Here is a 21,689-nt window from a genome sequence, read left to right as displayed (position 1 = left end):
CAAGTTTTTTCAGAAACAAGTATCTACATTTCTTTTAAAAAAGATGCTCCCCTCCCCCAAATCGACTGGATTCCCAATTGGTGTGCTGAGTTCAAGGCCTTTCAGTCTCAAAAGAAGCCAGACGGAGTCTGGATAGCTGAATGAGAAGGGGACAAGGAAAGACCTTTGGGTTTGGAGGATTGGTTTTGCAAGACATTAGGTCTTTAAAAGGATACAGGGTCTGTACAAGGGGAGTCCCTCAAGTGAAAGATTAGTCCCTTAAGACAACGCAAAAGTCAAACCCAATAGCCACCATCAGCCTAATTTCCACACGATCCCCCACCCCCAACCCAGCTTTTCAGATACGATCTAGCCCCTCCACCCTTGCCAGAAACCCGCTAGCCCCGCCAGTCAAAAGTCATTTCATCACTCAGAAAAGACTGACACAGGAAGGGGTAACCCTTAGTTCGGGGAAATGGAGGGTCTAGTTCGTGATTTTATGGACAAAAATACACATGTACACGTAAAAGGAGGCACTGTACCCTTCCCAAAAGCATGTGTTTGGCTTAGATGGCTCGGGATAGGTTTTTTGGCCAAGTTTTTGTTCCAAGGGACTCCAAGTCCTATTTGAATTGTGAATTCGAAGCTCTGCCCTTTCGGTCAGTGTGGATTTCGGCTCCGAGGCAACAGGGGTCTGAGGCTCCTCAAGGGTACTCTGGGTGCTCTTGTAGATCCTTCTTTAAGGGGACTGGGGAGAGGCAGGCGACACAAGTTCCCGCATTTTAGAAGTCCACCTGAAATAGACTTAATCCTCACAGCTAAGGGTATCGTTTGGAACAAACTCCTCCATTTACCAGGAGTTATTTTTTCCTTTCAAAATTTGGCTGCCAAAAATAAACACCCTGCCCCCCGCCATGAACCGTAACCTAGCTCCCCATAAAGCCGACTAATATACTGGATGGCACTGGCAATAGGAAAAGTGGTAGGATTCTGTCACTTTCTTATGCACAAATACAAAGCGATTTTCCTTACTAGAAGTATTTTTTTTCTTTTTGTGTGCACTCAAGTATGTGTTTAGAAAAAAAAAAGTTCAAACACTTCCACTTTACCCCCAAACAATCGGAGAAACGTTGTATTGGCACCACCGACAACTGGTTTAAAACACAAAACCTTTTACTCGCGCAGATTCAATTCGAGGAAATGCTGGTTAATTACAAAGTAGAATTAAGCTCCTTCGGGGAATCCTCTCCTGACCAGGGATTCACCAGTTCCCCGTTTCTTTCCAATGGAATTTGAGACTGCAGACAGGAAAGTGTCAGCCTGATTCCTTCTCATCCCGAATTAGGAGGTGGGGGGGGGGGGAGGCAAGTTCCGTGGAACCTGACACTCCTCAAACCTCCGAGGAGTGGTCTTCAAAACTTTTGACTATAATCCCTCACCCAATAATCAAATTAGTTTTCAGAAGACTCTAGGTACCAGGCTGCTCTTTCTCCTGGGTCTGCTTTCATTGTGTCTTCTAAAAACTCTTCAAATGGGTTTCTAAACCTTTCTCAAACTAGTAAACCCTAGAGCATCGCTGTCCCCAAGAACTCCTGGATGTAGCTCTTAAGGTTCTTCAAGCAGTTTGGTCAGGATTTCGGCTCCTCCAGATGTAATTACGATGGTATGTTCAAATTGCGCTGATCTGAAATACACATTTAACAATTAGGAGGAACTATGTAGATTGGAAGTATTGAGACCTTACCCCAGAATTCTGGCTGAGAGCTGGGGAATTTGAAATAAAAAAAAAAGTAAAAGGATCGAATTAAACACCTTTTATTATCTGTAGAGACTACAGTCCATTTATCCTCCAGGACCTTAAACTCAGGGGATCCCTCCACGATTATTGGCTCTGTAATGGGAAAAATATTTATTTCAGTGACCTCACCAGATCCTTGTCAAACACTGTTTGGGCTCATTATCAAAAGATTTATAAAAAGGTTTATCTTCCAAGTACTTCCCCACTGGCTCATGTTGTCATTTTGTAAGATTTCTTTAATTGAAGTTTTGCTTTCACATTAAACTACTAACTAAACAGTGGGAAGAAGAAACATTAAGGCATTTAAACATGTATGAAGTTACCCATCTCATTTTTTAGAGGGCATTTTAATCAAGCCTTAATTAAGACCCTGTGGATAATCACCACCAAAACGCAGGCCCCTCTTATACACATCAAACAGTTTAAAAATATTTGAATTTTTAAAACATGCTCAAAATGTTCATTAATCAGCAAAATAACAATTTTCTTATTTTCCTCTAATTGCTTTGCCATTAAGTCACACTTAGGGGGAAAAAACAGTACTTTTCCATAGCTGTGTATGGGTGAGAGATCTGGATGGGAGATCTAGCAGTTATTAAACAAGCAGAAAGCAAACTGGCACAGGACATTTGCGGACCTGGAGAAAAAACGAGAGAGCAAACACAAACCATCCAAGTGTTATGGAAAAATGAGGGTTACAAACACCTCAAACTCATAACACTACACTGAAAAGGGAATTAGATGTTGGACGGCTACCGTTTCCAAAACGGGCTGGAGAAATGTCTGAATTAGGAGGATGGGTCTCCAATTAGATTTAATAAGATTTGTCACGGAAGAGAGTTCTCTCATTAGGCAGATGAGTGACTTTACTCCGGCCTGAGTTAGTTGCCTCAAGGCTCAACGGAGCCGGAGCAGACAGGCAGACCCTTACACGACGTGCACAGGAAAACCCGGGAGGATCGAGGTCTGGGACTTCGAAAGTGCGGTGGAGACTAACCTATAGTAAATGCCATCCCTTCTTCCATCAACAAATCACTGTCGTTCGCTACAAAAGAAAAGCATGGGGAGGGGTAGGGAAGAGTGAGAGAAAGAGAAACATAATTAGAAGTTTGGGCCACTTATTCAAAAAGCTACTTTGCACGTGTGCGTTTTTTAAGAAAAAAACTGGGGAGGGGAATTTAAATTTAGAAGAGTGAAAATCTGGTGAAACACAGAGAAAAAAATACCCTTCAAAGTAACTCACCTTCCAAGGAGACAGGATACAACTACCAGGCCTAAGGCCCAGTCCCACCCCCACCCCAAGACAAATCCACCTGAAGCCTCGGGGTCACAGGAAAGAGAATGGTTTGGCCTAGATAAATTTGAAGACTTCTTGTATTCCAGCCCCAAGTTCACCCCTTCTTGGAAAGGCCAGAAAACCACTCCTGCACTGCATCCTCACTCAATCTTTGCCCCATGAAAGCTATAAAGTGACACTGGTGAAAGAAGGGGAGGGGAGAAAACACCTCCACAAAAGTTTGCTCCAGCCAAGGGGTGGAGTGGGGGTGGGGAGTTTAACAGGGTTTCCAATATCAGGGGTGAGGTGGAGAAGAAGGGAATGCCCCATGTGGTCATCACCTTGAGAAATGATTTCCAGGTGGGAAGGCTGGGTTGGGGAGAGCTATATAGGTAACTCCCCAGCAGCAGGAGGTGGAGTCTGGGGACACTCAGCACCTCCACGGGAACCTCTCTAGCCTCTTTCCTACCTACTCCCTTCTATAAGGCTCAGACACTGAATACATGAGCTAGGACACTGTTGCAGGGTGCGCTTAAGGAGAAAGAAAGCCAATGCCTGGCAAGTGTGGGTTCTGAACTACTCAGTTACACCAGCACAATTTCTTCCAGATGGTTAATTCCAGTAGATTGATCTGAAAGACTATCTTTAAAAAAAATAAATCTCAGTACAGCACCAGGTACTGCTCCCCTCCCCCATTACTCTGCCCCTCGATGAGAAGTTGTGGCCAGAGAATTTGTGACCAGAGAGCCCACACTAGATAGCTTAAGGCGGGGCTCTTTTCGGGAGGTAGAAATCTCTAAAGTTTCAAAAACTGTGGCAAGGCTACCTTGGTGCCCACATGTGATTTCCCCATCCTCTCCCCTGCCCCAAACTCTAGGCAAATGTCAGAACCAGAAGTGAACTCTTTCATAACTACACCCATACACTCCCCACTCCTACTTTTGCTCACACTCTCCTTTATAACCACCAGTCTTACCCAAAACATTACTTCCTTTCCCCACTCCACCTCCACCCCCCAGGATAACTCTACTTCTCCTTACCAATCCCCCCTTCACCCCTGCCACACTGGAGGGGGACACACTACCTACCGGCAGTGAGAAGCAAGGGGTGATAGAGTATCATGAGGGAGGGAGGAGTAGGGAGGTGGGTTACAACCTAGAACTCACTAAAGAGGTAGGTACATGCTGCTAAATACATCAGCTGTCAGCACTGTGTAGGATGTAATGAAGTTTAACCACAACAGTCAGCAGTTTGAAAAGGGGGCAGAAAAAGAAAAACAGAAAACAGTCATATGAGCATGCTGGGATATTAATGCAGTAGAGTTTTGTTTTTATCATGGGTAACTTTTTTCGAGAAAAATATCCCCCTCTGTCTTCCAGCCAAGCATCCTCCAGGAGAAGACATAAAGCAAAAAATAAACCTTATTTTAAGATAGGAAAACTGCAGGGTACTAGTCCAGTAACATAATGTGATGGTTAAAGAGTAAAGTGGGATTTTATGGGTGTGCAGTTTTGGTTTTTGGTGGTATTTTTTTTTGGTCTTTTTTTATGCTAAAAGATGTTAAAGTGGATCATCTGTGGGGGCATAGTTTCTAGCCTGCTAAATTTCCCCTACTTTAATTTGCTTACCATGATGCCAAATTTCTGGGTGTCCATGAAAGTAGGATCCTATTCCATGCCCAACAAAGTGAGGACAGACTTGCAACCCATTTTCACGGGTTATTCGGCTTTAAAAGTAACCAAACATGAGATGTGTTATTTTTACAGATATCGGGGACAATCATTTCAATGCAGACTCTTGTCAAGCATGGCCACTTAGAAATAGTCTTCTGAAGTTTAAAAAAAGTAACCATATTCATTAGTCAGATATAATGTTCCTTTAGTGTGCTTGAATAAATTTAACTCCCTACCTTGCTTGGAAAGTAGAAACACACACACACACACACACACACCACATATATGCACACATATAAAACCTACAGACACTATGGTTTGTTCCCCCCTATTTAATTCAGCATAGCTTTAAAAGAGACTTCTGAGCATTTGTAACATACCTAGATATTGAGTGCATATATTGGTTATGCAGATAGAATTCAGAACACAAAAATCTACATTCCTTTTGTCTGAGATTCACTAAAAGACTACACAAGTCACTGCTGGTTTGAAGAAAACAAATAGAAAAGAAATAGAAATTGGAAAATGTTTTGACTCTTCACCTACCTGATTCTTTTCATTCTAGTCTCTCCCAAAGAATTATATATTTTATAAAGAGACAGGTCATATCTAGTCAAATATTTTTTGTCTGTGTTCTTGTAAACATACCCAAAGCATGTGATCATTTGGGAACTCTACATTAGTCCTATATCATTTACAAAATTTATAGAAAATGCTTAATCTCTACAACATATAAACTAAACAGTACTATTCATCGAAGATGAGTAGCTAACACACACGTGCATGCTTTAGATAGCATTTTTTTTTGGACCAAATATACGATCTGCATTCAAACAAAAAAAAACTTCATCTAAAAGGGTGAAAAGCCATGTTTTTGAAATCAAATGGACACACTTATTTCTGTGAGTACTGGAAAGATAAGTACTTATACACCTTCCATTAACTACTTATATTTTCATGCTGATGAAGGGCTTTGTGGCACATTCAGAAAATTTACCCTGCATGATTCATGGTCCAGAGGATTTAGAAGCACTACAATTATAGTCCTTCCTAGTGCCATGGGACAAAGACCCAAATCAAAGTTTCAAATGGACCCTTGGCATTGGCTTAACATGCAAACAATGCTTTTGAGCTAGAATCTTCAACATTTTTGGCAAAATCCCTTGTCTCAAAGCATTTTCAGCCTTCATCTCCTGATTTTTCTTTAAGACACTGAGTTGGACTCAAAGCTTCTTAATCATCTATTCTGAAGTCACTGTGGTTATTTTACTAGCTGCTCAACTCTTCTGGGCCTTTTCTCCCATTCAGGTATAATTTTAGTCTAAGAGATTACAGAAAGAAGAATGTAATATAGAGCTTACAGTATGGGCCAAAGGGCTATGAAAACCTCATAAAGTTTCACTGTGTGTTTTATATTTTCTACTTTGGTCAAATAAGCCTTAGCACAATTAACAAATTTTTCCAGGGTTGGATTTGCAAAAGTATTAAGTCACTGCTAAATATAAACACAAAAGGAAGAAGAGAACTAGATATTTTAAAATAAATGCAGTCTACTGCAATTCATATATTTGTGTCAGACCATTCCTAACACATCTCAGTGAGGGTAACTGCACTTGACAAAGCATTCATTTTGCAGATGAAGAAACAAAGAAGCTAAGAGGAATATTCTGTTGGTCAGGGAAACATTTGTTGTTTTTTTTCAGTCATTTCAGTTATGTCTACTCTTTGCAATCCCATTAGGGGTTCTCTTGGCAGAGATACTACAGTGGTTTGCCATTTCATTCTCCAGCTCATTTAACAGATGAGGAAACTGAGGCAAACAGAGTTAAGTGACTTGGCCAGGGTCACACAGCTAGGAAGTGTCTGAGGCCAGATTTGAACTCAAGAAGATGAGTTTTCCTGACTCCAGGCCTGGCACTCTATGCCCTATGGTGCCACTTACCTATCATGGCCTATCGAGAGGCAATAGGTTTTAATGGATAATGTACTGGGCTTGGAGTCAGGAAACCTGGGTCTGTATCTGATCTCAGATACTTATTAGCTATGTGATCATGTGCCAATCACTCAACTTCTGTCAGTTACAGTTTCCTCATCTGCAAAATGGGGATAATAATATTGGCACTACACACCTCACATGGTGGTTGTGAGCAAAGTTCTCTAAAACCTTAAATTAAAGCACTATAGAAATGTGGGCAGTTCTATCTAAAGCCCGCCCCCAGGTATGTATTTTCTAGTAAGCCATATCATAAGGAAAGTTCCCTCCCTCCCACAGCCTGACATTATTTTGTATTTTTTGGCATACATTTTCTATTTAGTTATCTATTGTTTTCTTCCAATAGCAATGTAAACTCCCTAAGAGCAGGGACTTTTTTTTCTGTTTTGGTTTTTTTTTATTTTGGCCTTTGTATTCGCATGACCTAGCAAACGGCCTGGCACACAAGAAAGGCTTAACAAATGTCTGTTGAATTATGGTATTTCTTCTCCACCACCTTTCTCCCCCTCCCTCCCCTCTCCCTTAAACACAACAAAACCTGACAGTCAGGGCCTTGAACGTTTGGGATGCATCACTTCTAAATCTTAAGAATATATTGCAAAGAAAAAAAGGAAAAACTGAGTCAAACCAATATGTCCACTTCTAAAGAAGAAAGAAACAGCATGTCCATTGTGAAATAGTCTTTGAGCTATCCTCTGCTGTCCATAAGAGATTCTGGGAGTACCTGGTTGGTCAAAACCATTCTGAGTTTACTCTCCTATAAGAATTCATTTGCTTGATTCTACTAGAATGTCCAGCTCTGGCAATATCATAGAATATATGCATTATGGATGCCCGAAGTCAAAGGAATACAAAGACAAATAGAAAGAGAAAGAACAGAAAAAGGTATGGTTGGCTCCTTTGTTGAATACCATCTACTCTACATCATCCCTAATGACTGATGATTGGGGGGCACAGCATATGCTTCTGAGTCTTTGCTTCTGTGAATTTTCATTTGGGATTGAGATTTAGTATTTATATTCAATTACCGAGGACAAAGGGGCAAGAAACCCCAACAACAACCATGTGATGAGTGTTTAAACTATCTCCAACAATGTGGAGATACTTACTAATAGATCACATGGCTATTTGCCTTTTTTGTAATTTGGAAAATCATATGCACAGACAATGTAGGGGTTACCAACGGAGAATTTCATTCATATTAGCACTAAAACAAATCGTGTAACCCTGTTTGGCAAGGAAAGGTCCAGTGTGTGAGTGTACTCCTCCTGACTAGTTCATTCAGAATGAAGATGGCAGTGCTAACAACACTGAGATGAGAGAATGAGATGCAGTTCCTTTGTGGTACCAGAAGTGGCAGTGCCAGGACCTATTTCAATGCAAGGATGTTTCTCTTGCCCTGGACAGTGGAGTATCACATCTATTTCACGAGGGATGGAAGTCTGCTTTTGTTGAATTTAAGCTGTTAGTGCTAGCTTTTCTATGGTTATTTTCTCTGATTTAAAAGAAAACAGGAACTAACGTGGAAGTATGTTTAACATGATTGTACACATATAACTTGTATAAGATTGCTTGTTGTCTTGGGGGGAGGGGAGGGAAGAGAGAGAGGGAGAAAAATTTGGAACTCAAAATTTTACAAAAATAAAACTATCTTTGCATATAACTGTGAAAAATATTATTATGTAAAAAAAAATAACAAAAGAGAACGGAGAGGGAAAGTACTTGGAAATATAATTTCTACCAGCAAATATTCTGAATACATTCAAAATTTGATGCTCTTTATATAGGCCTTGAGAGGGCAGTAGGGGAGAGATAGAGGAAAGGAACAGAAATAATAGGACTTTATGCGTTTTATTCTTTAAATTTATTTTAAATTAATCTTATTATGTCATATTTTTAGTTAGTTTCCAGCTTCAAATGTCTCACTTAGAGAATTTCATCTCATGATAATTTTCTTTCATCTAATTCTCTTTGAAAAAAAGCTCACACTCAACTGAAATGGTGTTTCCTGGTTGGGGGGAGGTGCGGGGTGGTGTTGAGAAGAAGTAAGGCTGGGCTTATTTAATAGCTTTCATTTACACTTTTAAAGCTGCAAATGCATTCTCCAAATAAATGAAGGAATAATAAATGTATGGCTACACTCTTTAAAGAAAAAAAAAGGATGCATATGGGTATATGTTTAATGAATTTTTGTTACAAGCTAATAGACAATACTGACCCCTAAACTGATCATGGTTTTTCATTTAAATATGTCTTTGAAGTGGTTGACAGTACCTGATTTGGTAAGTTACAGAATCCCACCTAAAATATTTAAGATATTTTTAAATTAAGTATTTGTTTTTCACTGAAGGAATGTACAAGTCCAGGGGACCCTTCAATAACAAGTAATGTTTAAGTATAATTAGTAATATTTTTGAAAACCGACAATTGTTTTTTGAAAGAATGGTACTTTTTTTGTTTCAAACTGGAACACAAATTACTGTATTTTTCTTACAATACTGCTGAACTTTTATTTGAGGTTTTCTGTTTCTGAAAAGCAGACATGATGGATTGAAATAAAAGATAATTTATTGCAATGCTTACTTTCAAGTGCAGAGAGAAGCAGTGTAATTGTAATTTACAGTAGCTGTCAAGGAAAATCTATCACAGATGACATTAAAATGACTTATTTTGCCTGAGCCAGTTATTGTTTAAATGTGCATAATCTCATAGAAACAGATTATTTTTAAAAATCTGCTTTATATTGTTCTAAATTAATATCAAAACATATACTTATGAGTTAAACATTTAAAAACCATTTATTGAGACTTTGATCATGGAATTTACACCTATGAGTATGAATTATTTTTACTGAACTGTAAAATATTTGGAATGCACAAACCTGTGTATCTTTACAACATTCTTATAGGTACAAATATGTCTACAAATGATAACTTAATAACATCTTCAAGCAAGTGATTGGGTGCAATGAGTTAATACCATTAGAGTCCCTAACAAAGGTACATTTGTCAGCATTTTCTTGTTTTATCCAACAATACTAGAGCACTATTATCTTATATTTCCCACAGAATTCCAAAGCCTACCCTAGTGTTGAAGTCCTCCATGTATAGTATATAATATAGGCATTAATAAAAAAATCCTAAAATTCATGGTCTTCTCATGGTATGTGTGGTCTGAGATCAGTTGTAGAGGGGGAAGGGTATGCTAAAGATGATAAATGCCTTTTAGCAAACAATGAGCCTGAGTTGAAAGGTTTGTAAACCTTCAGATTGTAATGTTTCCAAGTTCTTTTTTTTTGGCTATGGATGATGTCTGTTTCTAGGTGTACTGCTATTCTTAAGATTTTGCTTGCATATGAAAAGGCAAAATAATAGCTATCCAAAAACATTATACTTCAACAAACCAGGGCAAGCATTTATCAGAATAATTTTTCAGTTTCTTCCCCAAATGGTACACATAATGCATTTAAATAATAAAAGTGTACTAGGGTAAAAGTAAAAAGTTCATCCTCTATTATTTTTCATATAGTTTTGTGAATGTAGTTGCAAGGCTTGATGTGGTTTTCAAAGAAGCCTGGGCATGCAAATTCATAGTCTGAGAAAACTGACCTTTGCATCCAGATAGCTAAAAATCCAATGTCACTTTCAATTCTACTCTTCCTTTTTTTTTATATAGCTAGAATTAATGTAGTGAATATGTAATGAAATGCATTATCCTGCATGGAGATTTATCAGATTTTCCAATTGAATGCCATGCTTTGCTAGTGCTAGCTGGAGTTCACCTGCATGTTGGTGTGGCGTGTGGCTCTTTTTTGTAAAGAGTTAAGTCGTACACAAAAAAAGGGAACAAAGGTCAGCACCCAGCCGCCACTTGAATGTGAGATTTTTCTTTTTATTCCCCTTGATGTATACTAGGCTCTGTGTTATTAGTCTTAATGATGGAAAATTGTAGTGTTGATACAAATCTTTTTTTCAAAGTAGTAGGCGGGAGCTCCATTTGTTAGTAAGTTTTTTTGTGACTAAAAGCCACGGACAGTACATTTATGTAGCAGTAAAAGGCCTAGATGCTCTTTCCATAGCAGAGCTAATTATTCCTACTGTGACCTTACTGATCTACCCTGTTCCTAGTACATCTCATCTGCACGCCTGTTCCTCTGTGTAGATGGTGTCAGAGAATATGAAAAACCCTATAATGAAACCATTTTCATGATGGAGAAAGGCTACCGGAGTTGCACTTGCTACAAAGAGGCTCAATTATATGAGTAATTGTGATAATTTTCTACATTCATAGCCTTCAATGGGGAAAAAAGAATGAGAGCCACAAAGGAAAATTACTTTAACAAGAAAGTACAGAGAGTAAAAATGGAAGAAGAGACAAAAAGGGGGAAAAAATAACCAGAAAAAAAGTTTAAAAAATAGATCTGGAGGGAGGAATAGCAAGACAGGGAGAACAACAGAAATGCTCAAAAAGCCTATGTGCAGCTGTGTTGCACAATTAAATTGAATTTTTTTTCTGCAGTTGATGAATGTGACTACTGCAAATGTGCCTCTGTAGTTAGCTATCATTTGTTGTTCCGTGACAGGAAAAGGATAATTACCTCTCAGAGAGAATCAAAGGCTGACATGCCCTTTAGACACAGCCATGAATGCAGAGCTCGATAGAATGCCTGAATAAGAATCTAGTGTTCTATGCCCCCTTCTACTGAAGAATAAATTTGGTTAAAATGCAAGAGTACCACCAGTAAATTTGTTGAACCCTAGGTGTTCACAAATATGAGGTGCATCTATCGACTCATCCCATTTGCAAAAATAAAACTGCATTTTGAATTCATTTCTATTATATTCATGGACAGTAAGATAGTGAGATATGCATTAAATTTCTTTTCCCAGTAGGGGTCTGATTCAACATTTCCTAGGCAAGAACAGAAAGACACTATCCTTTTTTTCCCAGGCTAGTTAGCCTATAATTTAAAACTGTCAAAAACACAATTTTGTTCAAAGTCTTCAATAAAAGCTTCTCAGATATAACCCAAAGAGATTTTACTAAAGTTTGATGCAGACTCTGTTACAATATTTTAAAATCTATAAATACATATAACTGATATCTTACCGCTTTTTTCTTAAGTATTTGAAGGCTCACAAAGAAAAAAAGACATCTTTCCAAGGTGACTAAGCCTTTCATGTTTTAGGCAAACAGAATATATTCAATAGTTTATATTAATGAGAAAAGCACTTTTACAGACTACCAATGTGACCATCTTCAGTGAAATGTGATGCCTTTTAATGAAAAACAACCCCACGTGCCCTATTTGGCAATATTTGTCCAAAAAAAAAAAGGTCTAAAAATGGGTAAAAGAAACAGCTTGAATTTAGAAAAGACAAATATACATGTACACAAAAAAAGCCTTATGGATCATACTTCTCTGGAGTATTATTATGTGTAAACTACCAATGATTCACAGTAAAAATGGGTCTGGCCAAAAAAAGGACAAGGAGGTCTTCCTTTCTGGTTATTTGCTTAACCTCAGTTTTGAAAGGTAAGAAACTCAGGGGTGAACACCTAGTTGTCTTTACAATGGGGAGACACCTTTTGGTTAGAGACACCTTTCTTTCTGCTTCCTCACCAACTTCAGAGTGTTGGGACACGTATTGTTTTCTTAGTCAAATTTATTTAGTAACTTTTGCAGTTTTATGTAAAAGGGAAACTATAAAACCAGAATGAACCTGCTCAGTAAAAACCAAGGGAGCCTTGTAGACACATTCTGTTTCCATAGGTGTCTTTGCTGACCTCAGTGTAAGTCACTTTTTAAAAACCTTTTCTTACCCAGGGAACAACATTACAGCCTGGCAGTTCACATACTGATATCAGACTGAAATGATGGTTCTGAATCATAAAACATGTCATCAGTTTTATACCAAACCACCAATAACCTTTGTCCTACTTGCCAACCCTCCCTTTACTTGTCAGTATAGAGCTTACCTGATTGTGTTTCCAATTACAGAGAAGGGAGCCCCTGCTCTGCAAGCTGCAATTGCTTCATCTCTACATCTCCTGGCAACCTCCACTAACTTTTTACCATATTTATCCACATTGCCCACCAAAAATGTTTCAGAAGTATCGCCGTGGTAGCCATTGTAATAGACCTACAGGTAGAAATGTCAAGATGTTTTCTAGTTGTCAAATTCACTTTCTCAATAAAGTGTATATTTTGAATGAATTATGTATCTATTTTCATAGATTTGTATGTCCCCAACTTCCCTCTTTTGCCCTTCCCCAGTCCCCCAAACAGTATTATGTGAAATTTATCTGTAAAATATGGGATGAAAATACTGGACCTCACTCAAAGATTTTTTAAAATGCAGTTATGTAGTGAAACTGCAAAACTTAAAATAAACAGAGGACTAATAATATGCCGCTATTTTAGCAATGTGATTAGTAATGCCATTTGAACATTTTGGCTCATAGATTTATCTTCGAGTATAACAAGGTCTGGTGAGTATAATACCCTCATCATCAAACACCATATTGTAAAGTTGTTCACCACTAACAAGCAAAGAATTTGACCCATGGTTGGCACAAAGGGGATTATAAAACTAAGAAACATTCAATATATTAGAAATAATTTCTTTAATATAGTTAGGATTTCCCATGTATTCCTATGTATTTATCAATTCTACATTTTAGAAGTGAAGATATTACTACCAGAAGAAATGTGCAAAATGTGTCAGTCCCCTAACGCACAACAGGCGAATTTAATGCCAGTATTTCATTCCCAGTAGAATTGGGAATATTTGAACAGCTACATTACAGTGTACTATTGTTTATCTAGAAAATTTAGGGAATGATGTTTTCTGGTTAACTAAATAATCTGGTAAACAGAGAGTTATAGAATCACAGAACTTTAGGGCTGCATGAAACTTTAGTGATTATCAAGTTTAACGCCTCCTTTTTACAGGTGTGAAAATTAGGGTTGAAGGTCACATATCCAATTACCCATGTGACCTGGAAATATTGGAACATATGGAAATTAGAAGAATGCTGCTGAACAGTAAAGCTAAACATTTGAATATAGTAAAATGTACTTAAAACTAAAATGATGTTGAACATAATTTAATTGTCTTTTAGTGATTAAGAAGGCAAAGTAAGACCTTGTGAGCTCAGGGTCACCATCACTTTGAACATCAGGGATCATTGTCTATTACTGTTGGCATAGAGAGTAGAGGAGGGTGGCTTACTCTTTTTGCCATTTCTCATATCTGGAGGCTGTACGTTGGAATAAATTCTTGATATCAACTTACATGTCATGTGTCTCCTTGCAAAAGTAAAATGAGGAATGTGTTAGTTTCATGTGCTTGATCTTTCTAGTTATATGAAGTCTGCCTTGATATAAGACTTCAGTTTTACATAGTTTCTCACAGTACTCAACAGGGTATTTTCAAATGCCTAGTGATGTGGTAAATGATTATGATCCTATTTTACAGATCGGGAAATTGAGGTTCAGATTATATCACACAGCAAATTAGTAGCAGAACTGGAAGAGAACTCAGGTCCCCAACTGCTAATTTAATGCTCTATTCCACATTGCATCTATATATTATTACTTTATACTTTTCAAAGTATTTTCACATCTATCATCCAATTTGACAGAGGATACTCTGGTGTAGTAGAGTAAACAAAGAACTTAGAATCAGAGGACCTAGGTTCATGGCTTAGCTCTGATGCTCATGAGCTGAGTGATGTCAGCAAGTCATTAAACTTCCCTGGACTTCAGTTTCCTCATTTATAAAATATACTTCCCTTGTCACAAGGACATTAAAGGGAAAACACTTTATAAACCAAAAGTGCTATGGAAAAGTGAACAATAATTATTGTGGAAATTTTTAAGCACAGTAGTGATGTACAAAAGGGCAAGACTTTGATTTTATAATTCATTTTTTGACAATGTAAAGATCAGAAGAGCTAAATGAAATGTCTTCCAAGTCTATGGGAAATTTTACAAAGCTGTTACTAAAGTCCATTACATCATGTAGTAATGTAAGCAGCAAAACATCTTTAAAATGATTGGGTAATTTTCATTTAGTGTGAAATATTCTTCTCTGGTAGTTCTGAAGAGGATCATTGTAAAAAGCCAATTTATAAATGCAATAACAACATTTTAGACTCTACAGTGACTATACTAAGTCTCTAATCATAGCTTCCACATACAAAATATAGTTTTTTTTTGCCCTGAAATTGGATTTTTTTTAATTTTAAAAGATCAATTAAAGGAAGTGAGGAATTTTCTTCTTAGACAGGAGTAAATCATAAATCATAGGTTTATTTTCTATTAAAAATGTATAGAATCAGAGAATGTAGCCTTCCAAACAAGTATCAGACTTCTCTAGATTCTTAGATACGTCAAAATACTAACTTTGTTAAAAGAGTTAAAGAGTTTTGTGAAGTCAGATGTCAGAAACGCTAAAAATTCTGAGTAAACATCCAAAAAAGAGTACTCTTTCTCTGTCCAAAGAAGAGACACCAAGGATGACTTTACTCAAAATAGTCAAGATTTATTTGGCATGATTAAACAAATTAATAATCACAAATCAGGCAGTGGCTGAAGAAAGAGCCTATTAGGAAAAATGTTTTATTTAAAGTATAATTTACTAAATACTTTTTTAAAAAAACAGTTCTGAATTGGGAAGAAATAGGATCTTCAAGTATTCTAAACAGGATACAAAGACTTTGCTAGAGGCTCAAACTCAGATTGAGCAAAATAACGAAAAATAGTATCAATCCCAAAACTAAGATAGCTGGTACAAAAGACTTACTGGCTATGCCTACACAGAAAGTGATATTCTTGAGAGGGGAGGGAGGCTAACTTAATTCAAACAACTGGCTATTTTCAAAACAACTGATTTAATTCAATCAAACAAAGAGTAAAGTAGCAGTTGTATGCCTGTATTAACCATTTTTCCCCCTTTCAAATGGTTTTATGTGTATGGACAGAATATAACTATATTTATGGTATTTCCCCCTAAAATGAAAATGCATGTGCTAGCTTCCTCAAATAATGACCAGCTGATGTTTATGATTTATTAAGACTTTGGTGTATATTATACACTTAGGGCAACAAAAAAGCTGAAGATCCCTTAAAAATGAATCACCTTTTGAGCAAAATGAACTGCTACAGCACAGATAAATAAATTCAACTCTGAGAATAGTGAAAGGCTAAGGGAATGATAAAAGCTTTGTATTTCTATAATTGGAGTTCCTATGTTAGATGACTTAGCCTTGTTATTTAAAAGTACCACTATTAACCATTTGGTGAAAACTTAAGTTCATGGGGATAACTGCTCTCTGCTTGTGAGCGTAGATAGACTCCAAGACTCTTTATACCAGAAATGGAACACAACACTACCTTCGGAGATTTTAATAAATGTAGGGAACACTGCTAGCACAAGAGTTGCTGTCCAAATAGACTGACATACACAGGCCAATGTAGCCTCTAATGACAGAGTAAGATAATGACAGGCCCCACTCAAAATCAGCAGGAAGAGGAAGATCAATCTTGGCAGAGTGAAGGAAAAATGCTGGCTTTCTTCATGTTAGCTCATCTCATACATATCTATCTTCAGCAGCTGCCCAGTACTGCGGCGCTCTGCATTAACTACACAGTGGATCAATAACAATTACACCTTCTCAAAAACATGACACATAGCAGGATTGGGTTGACATTTCACTTAGGCCAACATTGATCTCAGTGCATCTGATTCCAGCCCTAAATTCAAGTCAGGCCTGGGTCTCGTTGGAATAAACACAGAGTTAAAAACAAAAAAGGAAACCAGCTGCTTGCTCCTGGGTTTAGAAGTAAACACCACGTCCATCTGTGCATTCCACATTTTCAATCTACTCTTCTTCCTGTTGCTACCAGCAATTCTGAAGTTGATCAAAGACTATTTTTTATATGATTTACTCACCGTGACATCAATGTTGATAATATCTCCATCCTGAAGAGGTCGACTGAAACATAAACAGAAAAAAAAATAATGGTGATAGACAGGCCTCAATAAAAGAAGCATAAAAATAAACACCTAATGACTACCATCACAAAAACCAATGAGACACAAAGATAATTTGGATTGGAGGAGGGAATAAATGGAATAACTATATCTAATCTTCAGCTCTTGCTACTTAAGAGAACAAATATAATCACATGGATTTTTACAAGAAACATCTAATTCAAACTTGTTGTCATTGTGTGATAACCTTCCACTGCTCATCAAAAGACCCTACTTATTGGTGACCTGGTATTTCTTTGCACGCAGCCAAAATAAGAGATCATGGCCAATATCTGCATACATTCAGATATTATCATTATCATCATTAAAACCTAAAATTATTTAAAAAAATATTTAACGTACAAATCTACCATCCCCTCCTCCCCCTTTTTAAAAACTACATGCTTCTTCAAGAGACCTTAAGCTGTGGTTTAGTAGTGTTCTGTCAAATTAGAAGCACTACGACTTCATAATCAGTGCTTTACCACATGTAACTACGGAAGCTTGCAGGTGGGTTTCAATTAAACCAGTGTCTTTCAACATGGGCTGTAGATCTTGGTTTCAGGTTTTAGTGAGCAGAGGAACAATGTGTTATTAAGAAATGAATACCTGTCAGGAATACCATGACACAGCACGTTGTTTACAGAGGTACAAACGGATTTTGGAAACCCTCCATAGCCTAGAGGTGAAGGATAGGCGTTGTGACGGATTATTTCCTGATGAACAAGAGAATCTATCTCTTCAGTTGTCATGTCAACCTAAAACATTAAATTTTTATTTAAAGGTATGCCGAGACAGTTGAAGATATTTCTTTTATTTAATAAATGTGATTGTGGCAGAAGAAATGCAATAACGTTTGTTTTGCACTAGTTGTTGCCAAAAACCATAAGTACAATATTTTAATGGCTTACATGAGTTTTAATAGTGGTCTAAATTTTGTACCTTGCTGCTTAAGTGAGTATATAATATTGTTAGCACTTATTATGAAATGGAATTTTTTTTAATTTGAAGGATCCTGGAAATTCTCTATATGCAATTAAACAATACACATGTTATTGTACCCTGTTGTTCCCGGAAATGTGCTCTTAGGCAATGTCTCTCATCCATTTTCACCACTGGTCAGAATTCTAGGGTTGATGTAATGTGGGAAATAAAGGGCTTAATTTGTATGATAAAGTTAGAGAACTAGGTCAGCTTTGTATCCCCCAATCTGGGCAAAACATTAAATTGGGTTTGATGGAAATTGTGTGAAGATTGTGGACTTCCATCTACTAACAACAGTCTTTGACATCATTGAAAATGCTGTTTGCTTTTATTGGGTGATTTAAAAAAATCCATATCTGGTTTCTAGGACATAATTTTATTCTTGCCTATCAGTTTTCTGTAACTGTAGGGAAGCATCTAGTATCCTTATTTATCCATATTTTGCACAATAAGCATTTGGTGGAATTATATAGTATCGAGCCCCCTCTGAGAGTTCAATAAATACTTTACTGAATGAGGGGTTCAGCTTTTGATATATTTTTATTTCCCCCTTTCCTAAACGATTTAGTTCCCCTTCCCCCCACCAGAAGGCACTTAATTGCTCCAGAACCCTTCAAACTTATAATTTTGTGAGTACATGAGAATTCTTTGAAGAGGAAGGGAGGAAAATTCTGCCCCAACTTATAACACACAAAGAAAGGTGGGATAAGAAAAGTCATGTTCTTTGTGGTAAATAATCTACTGCTGCTACAATTGTTTCCTTTGTGGCTAAGGATTGTCACGTTCACCCAATTACTCACACTAAGAGTTCTTACCTGCATGGAAGGAGAATATAACTTTGTTTGCAAGTCTCTCTCCCTAAACTCTGCACCAACTTTTGCAGAACCACAGGATATTCCAGATAGCCACTGAAGAATCCTGCTATTCAAAAGGATGGTGGAAGCCATTGTAAAGGCTAAAAGGTGCATAACTACTCTGACTGTGGCCAGACTTTGTGTGCTCCAGTTAATGGTGGAGTGGAATCAGAAGACCCAAGTTAAAGACCCATTTCTGACATTTGCTTTATGGCTAGGCTAGTCACTTCATGTCTCTGCCTTAGTTTCCTCATCTGGGGAATGGGGCCAACAACACTAGTGCTGTCAAGGGGTAGCTAGGTGGTGCCAGAGTGTATAGAGTGCTGGGCCTGGAATGAGGAAGGCTTGAATTCAAATCCAGCCTCAGACACCTACCAGCTGTGTGACCCTGAGCAAGTCACTTAACCCTGTTTGCCTCAGGTTCCTCATCTTTAAAATAAGCAAAGCACTCTAGTATCTTTGCCAAAAAAAATCCCAAATGGGGTCACAAAGAATCGGACACAACTGAACAACAATTTTATTAGGTTGCTGCAAAGATCAAATGTCATAATGTATACAAAATGTTTTGTTAATTGTAATGCATTATACAACTAGACACTATTATAATTAATCTTCCTGAGAAAAGAAAACATCAAGGAAAAAAGGAGACAAAAGATGAGATATAGCACAAAAATGATAGGAAGAACAGGAATAAGGAACAAGTGTAAATTGAGGGCAAATGGGAAGAGTTTCAATGTCAAAACAGTCTATGTTTTTGATCTATTTGGTTAAGTCTTATTTAGGGAAAAGCAGCTCTAGAACTTTTTTTAACCCTAGATACTTATGATCATCCAGTGAATTTCACACAGATTAAAAATTATCTTCTGAATATCCATCCAGAACCAATGTAACCTTCCTCCTCCCTCCTCCCACCAAAGCTAACAAATTGGACATACATTAAATAAGAGTTAAAAGGATAATTTTTTTTAAAAGGAAAGCCTCCATAAATAGTCCAAATAAATTCTCATAAAGTACTACCTTTAAACTCTTTCCGGCTAGAAGGAGGACATGACGGGCCAATTGACAAGCCTGACGAAGCCCCTGAATCTGATCTTCCTTCTTAACTTCTATGCTGTCTCCCCAGTCTGGTACAATGCCTGTCGTCACATAGTCTGGCTTCTTTATGTGCTTGAAGAAAAAGGATTGAAAATGAAGATCAGAACACTGAGCATGACAATGGGATCATTTTCTCAGATACAGCCTTCTGCTTCATGGCACTCTGCCCTTCCTGTTGAAGCATCGACCTCCCTAAGCCCAAAGAACAAACCCTCAAGGCTGCCTCAGTATTTCTTCTACTGCCCTTGTGAACTTAACATTGCCAGTTAGGATTGACTTCACATATTCTGTTAACCTCATGGTGCTGAGATTCAAGTTAGACTATAGTAGACTTCTGGTCAAAACAAACAGTTTCATTTTCTTTCTCCTAATTCCATGGGAAACATATCAGAATCATTAGTGAAAAATACCACTAAACTTCAAAACAGCCAAATGGTTAAATAAGAGCACTTTCATCAATTTAACATAAATGTAAAATTTGTACAAAAGGTAGCAACTGACAATATTGTTTCTGAATAGATATATCTAAAAAGGTGGCTGTCAAGTTCACTGAAAAAGTTACCCTTTTCTTATGCTTTGCAATCATCTCCATGTAAAGAGTAAGGGGAGAGGGGGAGGCAGAAGGAGTAGACACAGATCCCTTAAATCAAAATTACCTGTAATATTTCTATTATTTATCATTTAAAAAGGCCATAATCTCTCTACATTAGTTATCACAAGTTCTTGGGCGGGATTCAGAAAATAAATAACAATATTGTACATACAGAGTTTCTTTCAGTCCCAAAAGATTCCTTAGCACTTTACAAACTATTTATAGAAATCACTACGTAAGTATGATTTAATAGTATACAGTAATACTACACAGAAGTTTAGGACAGGAAGTTGAGGAAGACAACACCATTCAATTGAAATATCGGGGGAAATACTAAATGGCATTGAGGTTAAAGTCTCCTCTTTATGAAAAACATGATGCAATTCTTAGGGACCTCAAAAGTTCTTAACATTAGTTCTCTATTTTGTCTTAATAGCAAGTACCTCCAAGAGCGTTCTGTTTCAACCACCAACTCACAGCTCTGATTTGTCACTATTTTATTGTGGAAAAATAAATGTTAGCTCTTCTCAGACTACAATAAGTCTCCCTAAAAGAATTTATGACCATGACCCAGTTTTTTTGGGTGATCTGCTGAAGGCAGAGCTACAAGCAAGAGCATAGGCAATGGTTACTACTAAGGCAATGCTGAATCAAAGCACTGCCATTTCTATAAGTTTTTCTTTTCTAACAAATTAAATTCTTACTCCTTCATCATTAATATCGAGCACTATATCCCTATTCTTTATGAGATGAAAATACTTTGCCCTGTTGGTCTACTCAGTCTTAACAAACTTTATCAATGAGATGGTATTTTTAACTTTTAGGAAATATGATATTTTTATTAAAGGCTTACTATAAGGGGAAAGATATTAAAAGAGAGGAAAAAGAAAATAGTTGCCTTTGTGTTGAATGTCTCCTTTTTAGCTTTTCTGATTCTTCCCACATGATTCCTATGCCTCCTTTACACTGAATTTTGAAAAATGGACCAGTAGCGTTTTATAAGGATTGTATCCCTGAAAATCTCAAGGACACTCGGAGGCCTGGTATCCTGTTTTATTTATTCTAAAGAAACTATTTTAAAGCAGCAGCAATAATAATGGAACTATGAAAGGAGGGTTTAGGAAAACTATATCGTCTGTCAGTTTTAACCCACTTCTTTGAGGTGTCCCCTACCCAGAACTCAAATCTTTGCTTTAACAAACAAATAGGATATGTGCTTTGTTCAAGCTAGGAATGCAAATTTAAATGCTGTGGAGGAGTTCCTGGCTTGGAGTGAACAGATTCAATCCTTTGCCTGGAAGAGCCTATTAGAACTTCTTAACATGAGTGTTTCTATGACAAATCACAAAGCATGTAACAGACACATGATGTACATGTCCTCACAATCACGAGAACAAATCAATGT

At 37.3% G+C, this 21,689-nt stretch overlaps 1 protein-coding gene across 3 annotated transcripts in view; it reads right to left on the bottom strand.

Moving 5' to 3' along the window:
- Positions 1–1,129: 1,129 nt before the first annotated feature.
- The window catches only part of METAP1D (methionyl aminopeptidase type 1D, mitochondrial), an 89,953-nt gene continuing 69,393 nt past the window's right edge, over positions 1,130–21,689 (bottom strand). For 2 of the 3 annotated variants that reach the window (XM_036744538.1, XM_036744537.1), the window contains 8 exons: positions 19,615–19,764; positions 17,369–17,517; positions 16,679–16,721; positions 12,699–12,862; positions 4,682–4,779; positions 2,775–2,822; positions 1,792–1,870; positions 1,130–1,663 (listed from right to left, as the gene is read on the bottom strand). In XM_036744538.1, coding sequence (XP_036600433.1) covers positions 1,585–1,663; positions 1,792–1,870; positions 2,775–2,822; positions 4,682–4,779; positions 12,699–12,862; positions 16,679–16,721; positions 17,369–17,517; positions 19,615–19,764 — 810 coding nt within the window. In that variant the 3' untranslated portion in view covers positions 1,130–1,584. The remainder of the gene's footprint in view (positions 1,664–1,791; positions 1,871–2,774; positions 2,823–4,681; positions 4,780–12,698; positions 12,863–16,678; positions 16,722–17,368; positions 17,518–19,614; positions 19,765–21,689) is intronic. The other variant, XM_036744539.1, reaches the window with a different exon arrangement.

Source organism: Trichosurus vulpecula, chromosome 2 (assembly GCF_011100635.1).
Source record: "Trichosurus vulpecula isolate mTriVul1 chromosome 2, mTriVul1.pri, whole genome shotgun sequence".
Classification (NCBI taxonomy): domain Eukaryota; kingdom Metazoa; phylum Chordata; class Mammalia; order Diprotodontia; family Phalangeridae; genus Trichosurus; species Trichosurus vulpecula.
This window is presented reverse-complemented; position numbering and strand designations above follow the sequence as displayed.